The 24,450-nt window shown below is 42.4% G+C and overlaps 1 protein-coding gene across 1 annotated transcript in view; it reads right to left on the bottom strand.

Annotated features, from left to right (window-relative positions):
* LOC140468760 (hepatoma-derived growth factor-related protein 3-like) overlaps positions 1-24,450 on the bottom strand; it is a 129,557-nt gene that overhangs the window by 17,684 nt on the left and 87,423 nt on the right. The window contains exon 4 of the mRNA XM_072564782.1: positions 7,603-7,761. Within this exon, the coding sequence (XP_072420883.1) occupies positions 7,603-7,761 (159 nt within the window). The remainder of the gene's footprint in view (positions 1-7,602; positions 7,762-24,450) is intronic.

Genomic DNA, 24,450 nt, shown 5'->3' on the forward strand with positions numbered 1-24,450 from the left:
CCATCTGGGAAAGAGAGGAGGTGCTCCCCTCTTTGGATAGCATTGGTAAGGCTTCCCATCAGATCCAGACAGCATGGGCTGAGATCGCCAAACGATGTGAACCCAGTCAGGGAAGAGGAAGAATGACCTTCTATTCTCTGCAAGAGTAGGCGACATAAGTTCTCATTGTAGTTATAATTTAATCAAACAGTTCAGGAGGGTTATGACACAACTCTGGCCAGACTGGAGGTCAAGGACTACCATGCTGCCATTTCTCATTGTAGCTCACACTCAGAGACATTGTCCTGACCTCTTAGAACACACAACATTGAACGTTACAGTGCAGTACAGGCCCTTTGGCCCTTGATGTTGCGCTGACCTGTGAAACCAATCTGAAGCTCATCTATCCTACACTATTCCACCATCATCCATATGTTTATCCAATGTCCCTTAATGTTGGCGAGTCCACTACTGTTGCTGGTAGGGCATTCCACACCCTTACTACTCTCTGAGTAAAGAACCTAATTCTAACATCTGTCATAAATCTATCACCCCTCAATTTAAAGCTATGTCCCATCGTGCTAGCCATCACCGTCTGAGAAAAAAGGTTCTCACTGTCCACCTTATCTAATCCTCTGATCATTGTGTGTGCCGTTATTAAGTCACCTCTTAACCTTCTTCTCTCTAACGAAGCCAGCCTCCAGTCCCTCAGCCTTTCCTCATAAGGCCTTCTCTCCATACCAGGCAACATCTTGGTAAACCTACTCTGCACCCTTTCCAAAGCTGCCACAACCTTCCTATAATGCGGTGACCAGAACTGTACACAATACTCCAAGGGCAACTGCACCAGAGTTTTGTACAGCTGCAACATGACCTCATGACTCCAAAACTTAATCCCCCTACCAATAACAGCTAATACACTGTATGCCTTCTTAGCAACCCTGGGCGGCAACTTTCAGGGATCTATGCACGTGGACACAGAGAGACCTCTCTAATCATTCACACTGCCATTAGCTCAGTAATCTGTATTTCTGTCACTCCTTTCAAAGTGAATCACCTCACACTTTTCCGCATTAAATTCCATTTGCCACCTCTCAGCCCAATCTGCAGCTTATCTATGTCCCTCTGTAACCTTCAACAGCCTTACACTGTCTACAACTCCATCAACTTTAGTGTCACCCGTAAATTTACTAACTCATCCTTCTACGCTCTCATCCAGGTCATTTATAAAAATGACAAATAGCAGTGGCCCCAAAACAGATCCTTGTGGTACACCATTAGTAACTGAACTCTGGGGTGAACATTTCCCAGCAACCACCACTCTCTGTCTTCTTACAGCTAGCCAATTTTTGATCCAAACCGCTAAATCACCTTCAATCACATGTTTCTGTGGTTTCTGCAACAGCCTACTGTGGGGAACCTGATCAAACACCTTACTGAAGTCCATATACACCACATCAACCACTTTACCCTCATCCACCTGTTTGGTCACGTTCTCAAAGAACTCAATAAGGTTTGTGAGGCACAACCTACCCTTCACAAAACCGTGTTGACTCTCCCAAATCAAATTATTCCTTTCTATGTGATTATAAATCCTATCTCTTATAATCCTTTCCAACATTTTAACAACAACTGAAGTAAGGCTCACAGGTCTATAATTTCCAGGGTTGTCTCTACTCGCCTTCTTGAACAAGGGGACAACATTTGCTATCCTCCAGTCTTCTGGCACTATTCCTGTAGACAATGATGAAATAAAGATCAAAGCCAAAGGCTCTGCAATCTCCTTCCTAGCTTACCTGGGAATCCTTGGATAAATCCCATCTGGCCTGGGGGACTTATCTATTTTCACATTTGCTAGAATTGCTAACACCTCCTCATGAACCTCAATCCTGTCCAGTCTAGTAGCCTGTATCTCAGTATTCTCCTTGACAACATTGTCTTTTTTCCTTTGTGAATACTGATGAAAAATATTCATTTAGCGCCTCTCCTATCTCCTCAGACTCTGCACACAACATCCTGCTACTGTCCTTGACTGGCCTTCATCTTTCTGTAGTCATTATTTTATTCCTGATATACCTATTGAAAGCTTTTGGGTTTTCCTTGATCCTATCTGCCAACGACTTCTCATGTCCCCTCCTGACCCTTCTTTAGGCCCTTCCTGGCTAACTTGTAACTCTCAGGTGCCCTAACTGAGTCTTCATGTCTCATCCTAACATATGCCTCCTTCTTCCTCTTGACAAGAATTTCAACTTCTTTAGTAAACCACGGTTCCCTCGCTTGACCACTTCCTCCCTGCCTGACTGGTACATACTTACCAAGGACATGCAGTAGCTATTCCTTGAACAAGCTCCACATTTCACTTGTGCCCATCCCCTGCAGCTTCCTTCCCCATCCTATGCATCCTTACTCTTGCCTAACTACCCTGTTACTTTCGCTCCTATCTAGAATCATCTTTGCAATCCGTTCCTCTACATCTCTGGAACTTTTCAGAGGCCTATTGATAACTCCCAACAGGGTGACCTCTCCTTTCCGGTTTCTAACCTCAGTCCATGCTACCTCAGTAGCCTCCTCATTAAATGTCCTTTCTGCCACCGTAATACTGTCCTTGACTAACAATGCCACACCGCTTCCTCTTTTACCATCTTCCCTGATCTCACTGATACATCTAAACCCTGGAACCTGCAACAACCATTCCTGTACCTGCCCTATCCATGTCTCCAAAATGGCCACCACATCGAAGTCCCAGGCACCAACTTGTCCATGAGTGACCTCCTGGCCCATCTCAGGATTGTCACCTTTACCTTCCTCACCAGAGACTTTATCTTATTTGAACCATGCCTGGGGCGCATGGTGGCTCAGTGGTTAGCACTGCTGCCTCACAGTGCCAGGGACCCGGGTTCAATTCCCACCTCGGGCGACTCTCTGTATGGGGTTTGCACATTCTCCCCGTGTCTGCGTGGGTTTCCTCTGGGTGCTCCAGTTTCCTCCCACAGTCCAAAGATGTGCAGGTCAGGCGAATTGGCCACGCTAAATTGCCCATAGTGTTAGATGCATTAGTTAGGGGAATGGGTCTGGGTGGGTTACTCTTCGGAGGATCAGTGTGGACTTGTTGGGCCAGTTTACACACTGTAGGGAATCTAATCTATTTCTGCATCTCTTTCTTGCCCAACACATCCTCCCTTTGTCGAGAGAGAATGTGGAGATGTAGCCAACATCTACAAATGAAAGACATGCTGCACTGCATTACATCAACTGTCTAATCCAAGTTTCTGAAAACCATTTTCAGGCGGTCTATAGTCTGCTATGTAGTGATCCTTCTGGAAGCATGCACTGTATTGTAACTCCCCTGGATGTTGGTCTGAGGCTTCCTCACCACTGATGTCTCCAGCTTGCCCCCATAAGTTATTAGAGTCCAGGTCCCAAAGTCCTGTCGACTCTCACCCGCTGCTGTGACCACGGTTTCCCCTACATTCCTTAAGAGCTCCATCAGACCTTGACGCTTGCTTTCCAAGTCTTACCTTACCACATTCAATGTCAGAGCTGAAAATGTGTTGCTGGAAAAGCGCAGCAGGTCAGGCAGCATCCAAGGAACAGGAGAATCGACGTTTCGGGCATAAGCCCTTCTTCTCCTGTTCCTTGGATGCTGCCTGACGTGCTGCGCTTTTCCAGCAACACATTTTCAGCTCTGATCTCCACATCTGCAGTCCTCACTTTCTCCACATTTAATGTCATCCTACAACTATGTCTGTTTCCCCCACTGCTTAATACCAATAGACAGACTTCTCAGATATAAGGTACCCTCAGCAGGGACAACAACAGATACAGATCAGGCCACCACTGTACTTATGGAAGGGCCAAGACCCCAGACTAATAGTAGCCCAACCTGTCTGGAGTGACTACAGCAAATTCTTGCCCCACGAACCCTTCCTACCTGACTATTCTTGTGGTTCTATGTCAGTCAGTCACATGTACTCTCTGATGACCATTTGGACCTTGCCCCTCAGCCAGAAGGGGCTCTCTGTTTGCTTTCGTCCAATGGGGTTTAAGATGGCCCAGGGAGATGGCCTGTCTTCTTCTATGTGGACATGTTGACTCTAACTGAAGAATTTAGAGACTGACTGAGTGGGAACATCATTAAAAGCCATAAAAGACAAGGCAGGAAATCTTACCCGAATGCCAGGATAAAGTGGAAGTGCAAGCCTGCAGTGTGCAGCTCAATTTCTGAATTGTCGAGGTGATTTACTGGAGTAGAAAATAATTGGGAAGGTAAATGTAATCTCTAGGAATTATGCTATTAATGAGATGTTAATACATGCAGAAAACCTTCTGGAGACCATCTGGTGAGAAGGTCAACCTGTTTTGTGAGATGGAAGAAATTTAATCAGTGAAAGTTGTCCTGATGGTAGAATCACAGTTTTTTTTTAATCTCTCTCCTGATGAAGTTGAGTCACCCACCGTTTTTCCTGTGGGATTGGAAAATATCTGCCCTGAGTATAACCTTTGACCTTGAGGAATAACCTATTTTACCCTCTGGAGAGACGCTGAGAATATTCTAACGAATGCTCATTGTGTTGGAGTGTGCCGACTGTAGAAGATGGAGAGGAGGTGAATCTGCTCAGCAGGACCGATACTTCAGAGAAATGTGGACTTGTGGAGAAATGGCTCTTTCAGGACTGGGCTGTTTTCACCAGCCTGGGAACCAGCAGTGGGGGAAGGCGCAATCATCTGAGAGATCAAAGCACAGTTCCTGAGCTATCTCACATGCAGGCTGTTGGGAGAAAAGCCAATTCTCATGAATGATGTCATGTACAATAGTAATCAGTTTAAGCTACATAGCTTCCTACTGGCACAAGTGGACTGGTAGAAATACCTCACCAAGGAGGCAATACATGCTAGTGTCTTACACACTCGCAATGCACTCTGAAATATTTTTCTAGATTAAAAGCAAAAAGTAATTATAAATGACTGATATAGTAAAATAAGACAATAATGGTTGGGTTTTGCTACTTGATAAACTGAGGGGCTGGAAAATACACAGGCCTTATAGGACATTGTCACTTTCAGATTGACAGGAATAGGGTAAGACCAGGAGAGTAAATGAGGACCGAGAGAGGAGGTCAGGTTCCAGTCTATACTGGTAACACCTTGTCACAGGACTTCAGTGCTGTCCTCTTCCAGTTCCACTTGGAGTAGCAAAGGCAGGAAACCTGAACTGTAAATAGGAAGTGCTGGAGAAACTCAGCAGGTTTGGTAGCATTTGTAGAGAGACAGAAACAATTAACATTTTGTGTCTTCAGAAGAGTCATACTGCACTTTAAACCTTAACTCTCTCGTTCTGCTCTCTCTCTCTCTTGCTCCACCAACGTTCTCAGACTTGCTCGGTTTCTCCAGTACTTTTCATTTCGTTTTAGAATTCCAGTTTCTGCATTATTTAGATTTTCTATAGAACCTGAATTGCTGCTTGGGCAGGTTTTGTTGTCCCAACAACAACACAGACAGTGGCACAAAGTCATTCAAAGTGAATAGAGCCTCTTAGTAAACGTGAAAAGTAAATACTGGCGTGGTTTAATGCATAATCTTACCACTCATTCTTAAAGTGCCTGGATCAAAACCTGTCTGACTGCCAGAAGAAAATAAAATGGCTCACCCTTAATGTTTAAAAAATTCCTGCTTCTTTATTGGCACTGGTATAAAACCTGTGCCCACACCTCCCTCCTCACCTCCATTCAAGGCCCCATAGGATCCTTCCACATCCATCAGAGATTTTCCTGCACATCCAAACACCTCATCTACTGTAGGTAAAAACAATGACTGCAGATGCTGAAAATCAAATACTGGATTAGTGGTGCTGGAAGAGCACAGCAGTTCAGGTGCTGTGCTCTTCCAGCACCTCATCTACTGTGTCTGTTGCTCTCGATGTGATCTCCTCTACATTGGGGAGGTAGGATGCCAACTTACAGAACATTTCAGAGAACATCTCCGGGACACATGCACCAATCAACCCCTCTGCCCTGTGACTGAACACTTCAACTCCCCCTCCCAGTTCGCCAACGACACGCAAGTCTTGGCCTCCTCCATGGCCAAATCCTAGCCACCCGACGCCTGGAGTAAAATGCTTCATCTTCCGCTTTGGGACCCTCCAACCACATGGTTTTAATGTCAATTTCACCAGTTTCCTGATCTCCCCTGGCCCCACCTTATCCCAGATCCCACCCTCCAACTTGGCACCACCTTCTTGAACTGTCCTACCTGTCCATCTTCCTTCCCACCTGTCCGCTCCACCTGTCCATCTCCCCCCACCTTCATCTACCTATCCCATTCCTAGCTAACTTACTCCCACCCCACCCTCCCTCCCATCTCTCTCTCAGCCCACCCTCATATTCCTGATGAAGGGTTTATGTTCGAAATGTCGACTGTACTATTCCTTGGATGCTGCCTGACTGGCTGTGCTTTTCCAGCACCACACGTTTTGACTCTGCAGTTCTGGTAGGTCCAACTAAACTTAAGATCGAGATGTACAAATACAAAACTATTTCTGTTTACTGCACATTAAAAATATGGGATAGGATCAATTTCAGATGAGTGCAGAATGATAGTAAATTGCTGCTTTACCAGGAAGCTGTGTCTGGGGCTTTGGACAGTTGGTAGGGAGGTGGGAAACTTCATGCAATCCAGTCTACTGTATTCATTGCTGACCATGTGGTCTCCTCTACACTGGGAAGATGAAACACAGACTTGGTGACTGCTCTGTGGAACACCTACATTCTGTCTGTAAAATTGACCTCAAGCTTCCTGTTGCCTGTCACTTCAACACACTCCTGAGTGTTTCACCTGAGGCCCACTGAAGACATTACCTAGTATGGTGACGAAATGTCTGGAAATGAACCTTCCAGCTCAGTGAGCAAACCTATATCCAGAACACTCCTGTGTTCCCTGGCCAACATATGTGTCTTGGGCCTGCTGCAGTGCTCCAATGAAGTTCAGAGCAAGCTGGATGGAAGAACAGCGCCTCATTTTCCAATTGGGAACCCTAAAGCCTTCAGGACTCCATATTGAACTTCATAATTTTAGAGGCTGAACGCTTCCTTCCATGTCCTTTTCCCACCCCCAGGCCCTGTACTCATGAGTTGCTTTCAGCACAGCTAATCCTTTTTTACTCACTCACAGTCCCCATTACCTCTTACCTAGCTCAGCGAGTTTTGAGAAGAGCCTTCCAGCTCAGCGAGCAAACCTCCACCCAGTTCTTATCGAGCTTTTCTTCTTCTCCAACTTACCATCAAGTATCCCTTTGTCTGTTGATGTTTTTCTCTCTCTGGGCTTCATCTCCACCTGTCTGCTCAATCCTTTCCCTTTCCAATCTCCTGTTATCAACATGAAACCACATTCTCCTACAAGCTATTAGTTTTGAAGAAGGATCATTGACTCGAAACGTTATCTGGTTCTCTCCACAGATGCTGCCAGACTGCTCAGCTTCTCCAGCAACTTATGTTTTTGTTTCAGATTTACAACATTCGCAATTCTTTGTTTTATTAAACCTTGAGAGAATGGCTTTAACCTAAAACAACACAGAAACATGTACAATACAATTTACCTCCAGTCCATAGAAAGGTTCTAATCCTTTACCTTAAAAGCAGCTTTTTTTCGTTTGGAGCCTCCTTTTTCATTTCTGCTTTTAGCTTTTCCCTCCTCATCTATTATTTCACCCCCTTCACCTTCACTACTGGCATCTGCTGTATTTCCTCCCTCTCCTTCTGTCTCTGAGGAACTCTGTTGCTGTATTGCCTGAAACAAAAACACAGTGGGGTTGTGAAAACATGACATACGGTACCAAACTGAATACTCCCAAAAATAACACCAGCTGAATTTGTATCCGTCTACATTTCATAGAGAGCCTACAATGTGGAAGCAGGCCTTTCGGCTCATCAAGCCTACGGTGACCCTCCACAGAGCATCCCACCCAGACGCACCCCCTACCCTATTCCTGTAACCCTGCATTTCCTATGGCTAATCCACTTAACCTGCAAATCCCTGGACACTAGGGGTTCTACTTAGCATAGCCATGCGCTGCACTGTGAGAGGAAACCAAAGCACCCAGAGGAAACCCACGCAGACAAGGGGGAAATGTGCAAACTCGAACTCAGTCGCCTGAGGGTGGAACTGAACCCGGGTTCCTGGTGCTGTGAGGCTGCAGTGCTAACCACTGAGCCACCATGCCACCCTAGTTACAATGGATACAGTCTATTTAAATTGCTGGATTTGTGACCGGTATCTTATGAAAGTGACACTGTAAGTTATTCCTGTAGAGAATATTCTAAGTTGACTTTTGCACACTAAAGAATCTGCAGTAATGTGTCAGCGTGAACTCACAGAAACCTTCACCAATGCTTCAATAGTGCCTTTACCTCCCAAAGCAAACCCACATTAATGCTATCTTGCAATGATCCAGAAATTTAATTAAATTTTTGTTAAATTGATTATGAGTGCATAAAGGGGAAACATTGTGAAAAATGCTTTTGATCATCGTAAGGGTAGCCTCAAAGCACTTTCTAGCTGATTAAGTACTTTTATTGGAATGTAGGAAAATGACACCAATATTTGCACACAAGTTCTCACAACAGCAATGAGCTAATCTATCTTCTGGTGATGCTGGTTCTGGGTTAAATATTGCAAGACATTGTGGATAACTCTCATCCTCTGAGTGTGTCATAGGGTCTTTTATGTTCCCCTGGAAGCAGGCCTCAGTTTAACATTTCTTCTAAGCAAGAGTACACTGCAGCAGCTCTTCAGTAATGCACTAGAATGACAACCTAGAGTTAGGGTGATACCAACTTGACTTAGTTCTTGTCCATTCTGGCTGTCCATACAAAGTTTATTTACATTAATAAATGGTTACAATGCCCAATTCTGTAGCTCAATGATTTTTATACCAAACTATCAACTCTGTATTTGCCAGCTAACATTTATCTATACTCTCAAATATGTTTACGCATTACTGAACTTTGTTCCTTTAAGAATATCAGTCCATGGACAAGCTTTGATTATTCCCAATTGCCATCTTCTGCTTTTCTGGATACTTTATTTATTTCTGTTTCAAGGTGATTGACTTACTATTAGCCCAAACAGATATTACAATGGTTTCCCAAAAAATAGATTTTTTTGCCATTACAAATTACTGTCTTTTACTTTTCACAGCGGACTTTAACTAGATTGACAGTGGATTTGAGATGACCATGAACAGCCTAGAAAATAAATATTCATATTCATAGAAGGGAGGCAATGGCCTAATGGTATTATCACTGGACTGTTACGTCAGAGAGGAGTGTGTGTTGCTGGAAAAGCACAGCCGGTCAGACAGCTTCCAAGAAGCAGGAAAATCAACGTTTTGGACCAGAGCCGTTCATCAGGAATAAATCCAGATAATGTTCTGGGGGAGACAGGTGTGAATCCTGCCATGGCAGATGGTGGAATTTGAATTCAATAATAAAAGAAAATCTGGAATTAAGAGTCTAATGATGACCATGAATTCATTATCAATTGTGGGGGAAAACCCCATCTGGTTCACTAAAGTCCTTTAGGTAAGGAAACTGCCATCCTTGTCTGGTCTGGCACACATGTAACTCCAGACCCACAGCAATGTGGTTGACTCTTAACATGGGCAATAAATGCTGCCTTGCCAGTAACACTCTCATCCCATGAATGAATTTTTAAAAACTCAGCAAAATAGATGAAAGTCAACACCACCTCCCTTATAGTGGATCATGGTTAATGATGGAAAAAGTAAACAGGAAATGAATGGGAATAGGCAAAGTATTAGAGAATTTAAAAACACATTCATATCAAACATTTTTAATTCAAAAGGTTTTATATTAGGAATTGTTATATTAGGAATTGCTATATTATTACTTGTTACAGGATTATAGAAAACAATTAAAAACATTAAGTGCTGAAATAACTAGTTTTTGGTTTACATTATTGTGCTGTTCTGTGGGTGCCCATTTCGGGATCACTAATGTAACCATTCTGTTCTGTTGTGTATTTACAGCTCCAGGAGCAGGGTATTAATTTCAACTGTAGGCCATTGTGTAGGAGGCAGATACGGGATCAGCCACCCTTTATTCATGTCTCTTTAATTTTGAATCCTCTGCTTTCATATCAGGTATTTAGTTGCCCTTCTGACCCATTCATATCTTTCACCTTTCAAAGCTCTGTCTGGGCCCCATCCTGTAAGTGGAGCTCAATCTCAAATGTAGACTTGTGAATCCCCAAATTTGCACAGTAAAATGTATCATGTAATGTTACGTGCTCTAAAGGCTGTTGATCAATGAATGTTCAACAAATGTGAGTACAAGTTCAGTTTTGCTTTAGCTGCACCATATAGACATGCACAGAGCAGATGGGTGTTCCTGCAAATGTGCAAAATATAAGTTCAATTGAAATACTCAGAGAGATTCAACACAGCTATAGAAAGAAGCAGAAAGGACTGGAGAAATCCAGTGGATCGGGCAGCATCTATAAGAATAACAACAGAATTAATGTTGAATATGAGTCTTCTCTGTAATCTAACCCAAAGTGCTAACTCTGTTTCTTTCTTCCATAGATGCTGCCAGACTTGCTGTATTTCTCAAACACTTGCTGTTTTTATTTCGTGTCTCCAGCATCTGCAGTTCTGTGATTTTATTCACCACGGTTAAACTGTTCATCATAAGATTGTAAAATGATATAACCCATAAAGCAGCCATTTGACCTAGGCTTTGTAGGATCTTTAGCACAGCTGCCTAACCAGACCCTGACTTAGCTTCCAGTGTTTTCTGATTACTCATTCCAAATGACTACATTACACTGTGTGCAAAAGTCTATTTGATTTTTCCATTTTGCTTTGATCTCCTAATTTCTAAATTTACCTTTTTTTTAAACTTTACATCAGTTGGAGCATGGTTACATGCATAGAAGAGATTCAACTACACAACAATACTGATGCAGCAGGTACAAACGACCACACTATAACTTGTTCTACAAAGAATTACTCAGCTATGTCAAGCCCTTGCACAGCCTTACAGCGCTCTAAAATCAGTTGGGTACACCTTGCCAAAATGACATCTTCAAAGGGCTTCACACAACAACAAACATAGAGCAAGTCTCAAGGGCATTTTGCTTGGTGTATATTTGCAAACACATTTGGTGTTTCTGTAAGGCTAAAGCATGAAATGGAAGCAATCCTACCACACAGCAGTATGTAACAGGCTGCCTGCCCACAGGCCATACTGGACTTGGAAGCTCCTTTTACCCAACTGCTGCACTCCAATTCAATGTGCAATGTTTTTTCAATTTTAGTTCACTTTACCGGGAGCTGTAACTGTTTTGAAAATTGATATTGTACATAGGGAATACAGATTTTAGATGTGCAAAAGGTCCACTAAAGGCCATTCAACCCATTGCCTGTGCTAGTTCTTTCAGAGCAATCGAGACAGTATACTCCCCTCACCTTCCTTCATATTCCAGCTTCAACTCTTTCATCTAAGAATCTTCTCAAGGCTGCGAATGAATTAATATCCAACATCCTGTAAATCGGTGCATTCCAACCTAACAATCTGTTGTATCAGACAACTTTCTCATGCCACCATTAATAATAGTGAACTAAATTAGTAGACCATGCATCATATGCTTTACTCCCTGTAAAGGAGATTGAGGGGAGTTTTGATTAAGGGCTTAAGATTATGACAGGCTTAGATAAGATACTCAAAAAAAAAATCTGTTCCTGTTAGCTGATGAGGGATACAGATTTAAGGTTTCGGGCAAGAGATGTAGTGAGAATGTGTGCAAGAATTGTTTTCACAGTGAATGGTAATGATCTGGAACTTGCTATCCCATGTTGGAAGCAGAGGTACTGAATGGTTTCAAAATTAAACAGGTCCTTGAAGCAAAGAAATTGGAAGGCTTACAGGGGTGCAGCAAGGAATGGGGTTAGACCACAATGCTCCACAGGGAGCAGGATAGACTTGATGAGCTGAATGGCCTCATGCACTGCTGTAAACAAATCTATAACCGCACCATTATTTTCCTCTGAAATCAACTACTCAAATATCTGCTTCAGTGCACAGTGTCTGTATTAGTGATTGCTAGCTTTAAGCACTGTGGGTTGGACAGCAATAGGTGAGCCTGGAGTGGTCATGATCACATGCCAATATCTGGCGATATCTGATATTTTAAGAGACACACTTCTGCCAAAGGAAAACCTTATACAGAAACCAGGAAATCCCAATGTTCAGCTATGGGGTTCATAGAAACTCAGACTAATCCGATAACAGTTCCAACATTGGTAGAATTAATCTGACTAGAAATTAGTGAAAGGGCAAGAATGCAATCAGCCAGTGAGCATAGGAGATTGGAGCTGGAGACCATATTGCGGCCTCTCACGTCTGCGCTGCCATTTAAAATGGTTGCAGCTAATCCTGTGCGTCACCACCACCTTCCTTCCTGTCACTTGTGTGCCTCAATTTTCAGAAAGATCAAATTCTATTTATCCAAGCCTTGATTATTAGCACTTGTGACACTGATCACAAACTCTTGATAAACAGAGCTGGTATACAGACGAGGTTACAACAATTCTAGAATTTACAAAAACATGGGGATGACTTTAGAATATCAGGATAACCAAAAATTCACAAAAGTGCATGTGAAGGTCAAGCAATGTTAGGTGAGGTAATGAGGGATTGGGTCCCACGTATCTGAAGCAGGAGATTAAGGTCTGCTTGATTATGAGTTCTGCAAAGATTACTCAAATGGAAGTTACTGCCATCGAGTTAAATTGATGTTAGAACAACAGCAATGGCTAAAAATAACCATACATGTACATTAACTGTAGCTGAGGGCCATTCAAAAAATATTCTCTGAAATTAGGAGAAAATGAAATAAGAAAATTATAAATGAATATGCTAGGACCATTTTAAAGAGTCAATCTTACACAATCACATTCCCGACATGGAGTAAGCAAGCAGTGAATGACGTGTGGAATTCACAGGTACGTATCCGTGACTTTTTATCCATTTAAATTAGGACAGAGAGAGAGTGAGAGAATATGATGAGACAAAACTAAAGAGAGGGTGGGCAAGCAAACAAAGTGAATCTTTCAACTGTGAACAGGGCCACCTACTGTAAGTTGGGGGGGGGGGGTGATGAAGAAAGTAACACTGACTAATATAAAGTGTGAACAGAATTCAGCTCACATAGGGAAAAACACAAAGATTTTCTACCAGGTTGGCCATCAGTCCTGAGGTCAGGACTTTCTCCCACTGAACGTCTCACTCTCTGTTCATTAAGACCAGTGGCAATGTGTTATTGCTGGAGACAGTTGGTTGGTTGGCTTGGATCTAACTCGTGTATTAGAGAAGAGTGCAATATGCCCCTATAAAATTCTTAACAGGGATGGAGAGACCTGGAGGCTCATGTACATAAATCTTTGAAGGTGTTAGGACTTATTAAGAGAGCAGACAGTAACATACATGGGATTTTGAGCCATTCTCACCAACCTCCCCCCAGCCCTATTTCCCTCCCAAACCCCATTTATCTCTCAGCCTCCTTGGGCCTCCCCATATTCCTGGTGAAGAGCTTATGCTCGAAACATCGACTCGTCTGCTCCTTGGATGCTTTTCCTTTTTGACTCTGTACAAGATCATAACAGGTTTAGATAAGGTAGGTGTAGAAATGTTATTTCCATTAGCTGATATACAAGAATCAGGGGTCACAGATTTAAGATTTTTGGTAAGCATTATAGTAGGATGTGATGAAAAATATTTCTATGCAGTGAGTGGCAATGACCTGGGATATGGGGTAGCACAGATGGGAGTATGTGAATGGGATGGGAAGGGGGTGAGTGGTTACCTTGATTTTTAAGTGGCCTGTAAATGATGCTAAGAAACCAAGGTGGGTCTCCCATACAGCTCATCTCCACACCAGAACGCCCCATGTACTATCACGGCTTACTAATTGCATTGCAAACACTATCTCTGTCCAAAATGAATCCCCCTAAAGTTGCACATGGGTTGGGTGTGCATTTCAAAGTGTCAAACTGAGCATGTCAGGTTGTCCCAAACACAAAGTCTGGCCCGAGATCTCTATTTAATGTCCAGGATTATATATGTGCAGTGGCTCAGTGGTTAGCACTGCTGCCTCACCGCACCAGGGACCCGGATTTGATTCCAGCCTCAGGGGAACTGTCTGTGTGGAGCATTCACATCCTCCCAGTGTCTGCATGGGTTTCCTCCCACACTCCAAAGATGTGCACATTACATGGACTGGTCATGGCAAATGCAGGGTTACACAGATAGGGTTGGGGGGGGGGTTGGTTGCTCTTTGGAGGGGCAGTGTGGACTTGATCCGAATATCCTGCTTCCACACTGTAGGGATTCTATAATGATTCTTTCTCAATCCATCCTGAGTGATTCAATGATTTATGCTCGTACACTCTCAGGTACCTCTATTCCTGTACCTCATAAGAATCGTACCCTTTACTTTGCAGTGCTGTTCTCCATTCTTCCCACTAAAATGTACAACTTCACAGTTCTCTGCCTTCACGTTCATTGGCCATGTTCATGTTCTCTGCCTTCACATCCACAAGCCTCTTTATGTCTAACACTATTCCCGCTCATAGTAGACAATAATTTCAAGTTGTGTATTATCTGTAAATGCCACAATGTGCTGTCCTTTACTCCGAAGAACAATTGTTTGCCATATTTCTGTATCTTGTCACTCAGCCATGTTTGTACCAATACTGCTAATGCCTTTTTAATTGCACAGGATCCATTTCACAAATAAGATATTTTGCAGTTACCTGACTGCATTCAATACTCGAGACTGTCAGAGTGATGCCAGGTACATAGGTTGTATATCCCAACCTACTGGTTGGATCAAACAGCATGTTCCTTCTGTTGTTTGATAAGGATAAAGTATAGTCTGCACTCAACCAGTCCATCCTTTCAAAACCCAAAAATAAAATGTCAATTGGTCGTTGAAATTCTGCATTTAGGCAGCACTTGCTGAACAATCCTGTGTCTGGCAATAATTACATTAACAAACACTTAAAAGCAATTGCTCAAGTGCATAACATAGCTCATTTATGCTTGCCACAAGTGACGTACATTTATAGGCAGGCGCTTGGCTTCTGTAAACAAAAGAAATACAACAAGGCATTTGCCATTTTGAATTACCCGGGAGTTGGGAGGAAGCTTACAGTTCTCTGATGTTTTCATTACGGCAACACCTCAGTCAATCAGTTGACTTGCCAACTAAATCAGCGTGTTTTTGTCCCGTAGTATGAAGTATTACAATTGTTTCAAATTTAATTCTTGCAGTGGGTCCTGACGAATTCATCACAAAAACAGCTTCAGCAACACCTCCCTCTTCAGCAATGTTTCTATTTCATTGCCCCATCAAAATTGGCAAAAGCTGGCAATGAAAACAAATAGGCCCTATCGGACATCGGAAGTGTGCCCAGAAATTTACCTGAATTATTGAAATGAGGCCCACAGCCCAATTTCAGGTTAGGCTTGAATCTTCAAGATTCTGGGCTTGAAAATAGTCCTAGATGAAACTAAACCTTTATACCTTCATTTCCACAATCGACATCATTTTGTTTTAACTCAAAACAGGTTTGCCAATTCCACATGATGATATTAATAGCAACAGAACCCAAACGATAACAGTGAATTGTAAGAGATGGAACATTCCGGAGACTATGACAAAGAATGAGAACAGAAAAAAAGAGAATGGGCAACACCTTGTCTGTGTAATGAAAACTGACTCAAGAGACAAAATATGAAACTAGTAAAGAGAAAGCAAACAATACTAAGTAAATATAAGGCATTCATGTTTTTATATGCACAATATTGTTTATAAAATTGCAACTGAACATATATTTAAAGTTTTTTTTTAAACAATAAAATGAATTGATGCATGCTTTATAGCTGACAAACTCTTACAAAACTGCAGTTTCTACTTAGTACTAATGAAGTGGCTGCTGACTTTGGCCAATGCTTGTAATATCGCTTCTAAAAGTAAGCCAGCCCAAGACTTTATTAGGCACTATCAACAGGAAATGTGTAAATTAATCCAGATTTATTAAATTTACACACAGTTCCAATTTCCAGCAATGGAAATTGTGGAGGGAGCACCAGAATGATCAAATGGACTTGAACAGGAAAACATGGCAGAAAAATAGTAAAGAAAATGTGTCAAGGAGAAGGGTTTTGGTAGTTGGAGCACCTTGGCTTGGATTTTATATTTGGGGCACATTCTGTAAGTCTGCCCATTTCAGGGCCCATTAATTGCAACCCTGATTGACGTGTGACTTTGCCCCAGTAGGCTTCAGATTCATGGTGCAGTTTACATGCTGCTATCCCGTACTGGAGGTGGGCTGATGAGAAGTCTTGCCCTCACTCCCAGCCCCAGCAGCACAACACCTAACCTCATTTAAGAACCGCCTGAATTGGGGAAACAGGCTGACAGGTCACTTTTCACTGCGCTCTGGTAGCTTTTCTATTGAAGAGCACTATTTTGCATGTGCACAAGTATACAATGCTGTTCAAGGCCAGGGTCAGCTTACCATCCACCAATGTCATTTATAGTATCTGTTGCTTTCGACGCGGTCTCCTCTACACTGGGGAGATTGGACGCCTCCTCACAAAGTGCTTAAGGGAACATCGCTGGGACACCCACACCAATCAACCCCACCACCCCATGGCCCAACATTTCAACTCCGCCTCCCACTCTGTTGAGGACGTACAGGTCCTGGACCTCCTCCACCGCTGCTCCCTCACCCCCTGATGCCTGGAGGAAGAACACCTTATCTTCTGCTTCAGAATACTTCAACCCCAGGGCATCAATGTGGACTTCACCAGTTTCCTCATTTCCCCTCCCCCCAGCTTACCCCAGTTCCATCCTTCCAGCTCAGTACTGTCCTCATGACCTGTCCTACCTGCCAATCTCCCTTCCCACCTATCCGTTCCACCCTCCCCTCTGACCTATCACCTCCATCCCCACCCCCATTCACCTACTGAACTCTTTGCTACCTTCTCCTCAGTGCCCCCCCCCCCCCCCATTTACCTTCCACCCTGGAGGCTTCCTACCTCTATTCCTGATGAAGGACTTTTGCCCAAAACATCGATTTTCCTGCTCCACGGATGCTGCCTGACCTGCTGTGCTTTTCGAGCACCACTCTGATCTAAAACTGTACCATAAAACCAAAATAGGCAGGAGCAGAAGTAGGCCATTTGGCCCACTGAGTCTGTTCTGCCATTCATGGCTGGTCTGATAACCCTTAACTCCACTTTCCTGTCTTCTCTCTCAACCCATGATTAAAATTTAACTACCTCACCCTCAAATATGCTTAATGACCCAGTCCTTACAGCCATCTGTGGTAAAGAATTCCACAGATTCTAACTCTCAGAGAAATAATTCATCTTCATCTTGGTTTTAAATATGTGACCCCTTATTCTGAGATTATTCTCTCTGGTCCCAGACTCTCCCACAAAGGGATATAAATTTTCTGCATCTATCCTGTTATGTCTTCTAGTAATCTTATAGGTTTCAATAAGGTCCCCTCTCATGTTTTTATATTCCAACCCTTACAGGCCCAATCTACTCAATATTGCCTCATAAGACAGTCCCTCTGTAATTTGTATCAGCTTGGTTAAGCTTCTTTGGACAGTTTTCAAAGCCAGTATATTTTTTCTGTAGACAAGGAGCCCAAAACAGTTCAGTCTTCCAGCTGAGATCTGTGTATGCCTTGAATAGTTTTAGCACAACCTCCCTACTTCTGTTCTCCATGCCATTTGAAATAAAGGCCAACACTCCATTTGCCTTCATTATTAGGGCTAAATTTGTCGCTAGCTTTTTGTGATTCATGGACGAGGACTTCCATATCCCTCTGTTCTGTGGCCTTCTGCAGTCTTTTTCTATTTAAATAATCTGCAGCTCCACTATTCTTTCTGCCAAAATGCATAACATCACATTTTGCCACATTATATTCCACCTGCCAAGTTGCAGCCCACTTACCTAATCTGTTTGTATCCCTCTGCACACGCTTTGGGTCTTCCTCACCACTTGACTTCCCACCTATTTTTTTGTCATCAGCAAACCTGGCTACAGTACATGTACTTTCCTCATCTAAGTCGTTAATATATATGGTAAATAATTGTGGGCCCAGCACTAGTTACACACTGTAGGTCTGAAAAATGCCCTCCTCATCTCCCCATACTAACATACTACCTCCAACATCATGAGCTTTTATCTTATTGAGTAGCTTAATGTGTGGTACCTTATCAAATGCCTTCTGAAAAATGTAAATATATTACATGAACTGCTCCCCCTTTATCTATTCTGCTTTTACCCATCCTCAAAAGAATTCTAGTAAATTTGTCAGGCATGATTTCCTCTTCATGAAGGCGCACTTGCTTGAATATAATACTATTACATCCATTATAATAGACTCTAACATCTTCTCAATATTAAACATTGATCTAATTGGCCTACAGTTACCTGTATTTTACCTCTTTCTCTTATTAAAAAAAAGTGTTACATTGGTAGTCTTCCAATCCACTGGGACTTTGCCAGAATCTAAGGATTCCTGGAAGATTATTATCAGTGCATCTACTATCTCTATAGCTACTTCCTTTAATATCCTAGGAAGCACTCCATCAGGTCCAGGTACTGAGCAGTCTTTAGCTTTATCTTAGTAGGACAGATCCCTATAGGAATGACTGCATTACAAGCACAGTAGCGAGTTTTAAAAAGATTTGTGGCTCAGGTTGAGGTTCTGGATGTAGGTTTGCTCACTAAGCTGGAAGGTTAGCTTTCAGACGCTTCGTCACCATACTTGGCAACATCATCAGTGAGTCTCCGGTGAAGCACTGGTGGTATGGCCCGCTTTTTATTTCTGAGTTTAGGTTTCCTTGGATTAGATTAGATTCCCTACAGTGTGGAAACAGGCCCTTCAGCCCAACCAGTCCACAACGACCCTCTGAAGAGTAACCTATCCAGACCCATTTCCCTCTGACTAGTGCAAGTAACACTATGAGCAATTTAGCATGGCCAATTCACCTGACATGCACATCTTTGGACTGTGGGAGGAAACTGGAGCACCCAGAAGAAACCCATGCAGACACGGGGAGAATGTGCAAACTCCACACAGACAGTTGCCCAAGGCTGGAATTGAACCTGGGACCCTGGTGCTGTGAGGCAGCAGTGCTAACCACTGAGCCACCGTGCCACCCTTTGGTGACATCATTTCCAGTGGCGATGTCATTTCCTGTTCTTTTTCTCAGGGGGTGGTAAATGGGATCCAAGTCAATATGTTTGTTGATAGCTGATCATGTAAAGACATGACCCATTCTCACTAGTATTTTTACATACAGATAAGGTTAGACAACACTTTGACTGGGATGATGCATCCATCCTAGGACAAGCCAAACAGAGACACGCACAAGAATTCCTAAAAGCATGGCATTCCAACCGGAACTCCATCAATAAACATATTGACTTGGATCCCATTTACCACCCCCTGAGACAAAGAATAGGAAATGGCGTCATGATAGGAAATGACATCACCAACCCATGGAAACCTATACATATAAATAAAAAGCGGGCCATACCACCAGTGCTTCATCCAGAGGCTCACTGATGATGTGGCCTAGTATGGTGATGAAACGTCTGAAAGCAAACCTTTCAGCTCTGCAAGCAAACTTACATGCATTAAAAGCACATCTACATTATAATGCAACATAATACTATTTCAGAATGTTTCAGATTCCTTAGTATTTATTCTCAATCCTGGCCTGGATTTAATGGTCTTCCAAAACCTTTAACCACCAGGCAGAAAAGGTTCATGGGAGGAAATCTGATTGTCTTTTGCCATTTCCATACAATAGGGAACATGACTTGAGCAGAGGCATTGTTTGGTTTTCACACTAGGCATTCTCAACTTGCAAAAAGGCTGTGGAAAATGACTGGAAAATTGGATTTCCTTCAGATGTATTCAAAGTGTCATACTTCACGTGTCAAATCTTGCCTCTGCAACCAAAGAAAAACTTGGACTTCAAGTGTCATTGGAAGTGAAGATACAGGAAAACCTTGTGCATCTGTTTGAGGACATAAGCAGCAATCTTTATAGGACAATTTTTGACCTAATGTATGAATATAATATATATGTTCTGCTGATCTTGGTCAGGGACAATGTGCAAGAATACTATATCTCAATCATGACTCAATTCCTGACCTGTGTCACTTTCTGTAACTTCTGATACTTGTAGGAACACCTGGATTGCATTTTCTCTACAACAAAAAGTTATGACCACATTTATTGTCCAGCTGTGCAGTTCCCTACTGCTCCATGGAATACAAGGACTAAATGTTTGGTTCCTGAAAGACATGGGTTATGACATAATAGCTTAAAGAAGTACCCATAATAACCCACTGTGGATGGTTATACCAAGGGGTGAAATCATAAGGTAGTCATGGGTGAATATCATACACCAAAGATATCATGCACATAGAAATAATGTGTATCCTTTTATTTGGCATCTCTATGTTGTGCTAACCAACTTTGCTCTCCTCCAAATTAATGACAGGAACTGTAAGTTAACCCAGAAACAAATGTGAGGATTTGAAAGTATTCTTCCATTATCATGGAGCATTGACTTCAGAAGTTTCCACAATAGAAGCTCTGCAATGGGAATTAAATAAAAAATGTACTTGCACCAAGTGTGTAAATAGATTAAGCTGTTAAGTACCCTGCATTGCACATACTTCGTGGCAACAGGTTTGCTATTATAACTTGTCATTTGCAATGAAAATGTAATGCTGTAACTACATCCTTTCCCCAGTAATGGTATTATCAGATGGCGGTGGCAGAGTAGACAGTGTATGGGCTCCTGTCACTGGACTTGTCCTCCTCTTTGTTTGCATTTTTAAAATCTTTTCATTTTTCCTTCTTCCGCTTCTTTTACCTCAGTCTTACCCAATAAAGAGAGCTCTCCGGCGAGAGGCAACTCCAATGGGCTCCGGAGCAGCAGTGGCGACTTCAGAGGCAGTGTGGCCACAGGGTCAGCCCCAGGTCAGTACCCACTAGCCTTAATGCAGGTTGAGAATGCCTAAAGTGGGAGTCTCATTTCCACATAGAGCCCCTGGGGGTTGCATGGCATAGGCTGGTATAGCCCGGAATGAGACACTGTGGCATGGCGTGGGGTGGGATAGCCTGGAATGAGACATTCTCTCAGTGGCATGGCATGGGATGGGATAGCATAGCGCGGAGCGGGACACACTCAGCAGCATTGAGAGGGGAGGGATAGCCCGAAGAAGGACACACTCAGCAGCACTGAGAGGGGTGGGATAGCCCGAAGAAGGACACACTCAGCAGCATTGAGAGGGGTGGGATAGCCCAGAACGGGACACACTCAGCAGCATTGAGAGGGGTGGGATAGCCCGAAGAAGGACACACTCAGCAGGATTGAGAGGGGAGGGATAGCCCAAAGAAGGACACACTAAGCAGCATTGAGAGGGGTGGGATAGCCCGGAGCGGGACACCCTCAGCAGCATTGAGAGGGGTGGGATAGCCCAGAGCAGGACACTCCCTCTGTGGTATGGCGTGGAGTGGGAATCCCAGAGTGAGATAGCCCAGAATGGGCGTCAGGTGGTAAAAGTTGGACTCTCTAGGTTATATATTTTAAAATTTTATTCTAAGTTAATGCGAATGATGCCTATATTTGGACAACAGTACACACTTTTTACTGTACTTCATACCGAATACATGTGACAATAAAGGATATTCTGTAAATGACATACTTGGGTTTTGTATTATCAGCCTGCTGGTTTATAGTGCAGAGAATCTCCTTAGCTCCAATCTATTCTATCTATGGCTTTCAAAACTATCATACATTTAGTTAATTAGTGATAAATCCTGTGATCTTAAAGTATTTATTGTAATCACTGATGACAGTGAATGAATTACAGAAGTACCCTAGATCAATTATCCCCTACCCTCTAACTCTGCTTCATCTAAATTCTACTCTTGGTCTTTCTTCACCACATTTAATACTAGGAGATTAACTAATGGAAGAGAATAGCATTCAACTGCTCTCTTCTATTTAATTAGGTGGTGACTGATCTTCAATTTCATTTACACACTTTTACTCCCTAAGCCTTGATAACCATGCCCAAGTGAAGTCTAGTGAACTCAGTTTTGAAAATTTCAAATGAGTATCTTAGCAACCTTATGTATTAGAGCAACCTTAACTTCAGAGTTCAACTTGCCTTTGTGTGCAAAGTTGCTTGTTGACTTTGCTCCCATATAGTCAAGCTTTAATTCAAAGGTACTTGGTTTTTTGATAAGTGTAGTTTGTAAATAACCAAATAAATAATTTGAAGTTCAACCATCCCTCAGTGTCCAATGTTTAGACAGATAAGAACCATGTTTATAGAACCAGTCGCTGTGATTTTTTTTACCATCTCAAGTCTAAGAATCATTCCCAATTTAGATGGATGTGACAAATCGTGCATGGTAGCAATATATATTTAATATTGTTTGCAGGCTTACCGTAGAAAGCTTCATAAATTATTTATTTCATCACAGGTAATTTCAAAGAAATAAAACTATGTAACCCGTAATGGAAATGGAAGACTCTGAATGTGTTGTAATCATCAAGCAGAGATTCGGAGAGTTTGACAACAATCTCTTTCCAGCTACATAACCATATTTCCCTTTGGATGTTATGTTTAATGAGAAAACCACAAGTAAATATTTTGAAGCGGAGAAGAAAACAGCAGTAAGCAACAGTTTAACTATCTTGTAAAAGTTTCTTCAACGTTCTCATGGTGTTGCGATTGTGGCCAAATCCTAAGTTGTATAAAACCACAGGACTGGCGCCTTTGTGATAATTAATTTGGATTTGACATTAACAGAAACTGAGTACTGGTGTAAATTTCTCGTCTCACCAATCAGCCTGCACCAGAAAGAGTGCAGAGGATACAGTTCAAAGAATACAGGTCATCCTATAAGATGGGAAATCTAGTATTTTTCATTCAGCATCCCACAAGCACGGTTGCTCAGTGGTTAGCACTGCTGCCTCAGAGCACCAGGGTCCCAGGTTCAATTCCAGCCTTGGGCGACTGTCCGTGTGGAGTTTGCACATTGTCTGTGTGGGTTTCCTCCCACAGTCCAAAGATGGGCAGGCCAGATGAATTGGCCATGCTAAATTGCCCACAGTGTTAGGTGCATTAGTCAGAGGGAAATTGGTCTAGGTGGGTTACTCTTCAGAGGGTTGGTGTGGACTTGTTGGGCCGAAGGGCCCGTTTCCACACAGTAGGGAATCTAATAACTAATAAACTGCAGGTTAGCAGGGCAGTATAATTCAGGAGTCAGGGTGTCCATTATACTACAGGGTAAACTTTTGACGGTTTTGAAAATTAGGTGTGTTTTTAAATGGCACCTGCTCTATACCACCAGAACAGATGTCAGATAGAAAAGTTGAAAATTAAGTCCTGACTGCAGCAACTTTGGATGGATACGAGCAATGTGCTGTTGTTAAATCTAAACACGGATACTGTATGAGGATTGCAACAAGTGATAGCAAAAAAAATGGAATTGCTATTGGTTCTGATTCAGTCTGCCAATGTTGCAAAAGGAAATCGTATAACCAGTGATTATCCAACAAAAATGACCCTCCAAGCAATTTGCAAAAAAAAGTCTCCAAAGCTTTAGCAAATACTGCTTTGTCGAATATAGGACGTTTAATGGATTCTCCACCAAGATGCAAGGGGAAGCAAGTAACTGTTACAACTAGAGGAAATCATGTGATCATATACAAGTAGAATGGAAGTGATGGAGCAGCTCTTCATTCTATAGGGAAACATTGAGAGTCAGGACAGTTAATATGTGACATGTACAAGTCTTCAGGCTCTGTGAATATTTACATGATGGAGGTTAGCCATCATTTCTGAATTGTGTGGTTATAGGTAAAATGATTGAATAACAACTTTCAAGCCAAGTTAAATTGCCATTGTATAAAATAGTTGTGCTTTACAATCTGGTCAGTGACTGGCAAAAATAACTGAAAGGCATTTTAGCTCTCTAAGTTAAAATTGAGTGGAATGGGATTTTCCAAGCAAGATGGAAAAGAAGTTGCATTTATACAGTGCCTTTCACAACTTCAGGACGTCGCAAAGTGATTTATCTCAGTGAAGTACATTTGAAGATTAGTCACTATTTTATGTAACACAACTTAAGCAAGGTTCCATTACAGCAATGCATTAATGACCAGCTAATCAGAGTAAAAATTGCTGAGGGATTATATTGGAAAGGATACCAACACACATCCAACTGAGGAGGCAGCTTTGCATCAATATATCCTTTAAAAGGTGGCACCACCCAACATGCAGAACTCCATCAGTACATGGTCTAAAATATCCAAGTCCCTGAAGTGTCGT

The sequence above is a fragment of the Chiloscyllium punctatum genome, chromosome 48 (assembly GCF_047496795.1).
Source record: "Chiloscyllium punctatum isolate Juve2018m chromosome 48, sChiPun1.3, whole genome shotgun sequence".
NCBI classification, from domain to species: domain Eukaryota; kingdom Metazoa; phylum Chordata; class Chondrichthyes; order Orectolobiformes; family Hemiscylliidae; genus Chiloscyllium; species Chiloscyllium punctatum.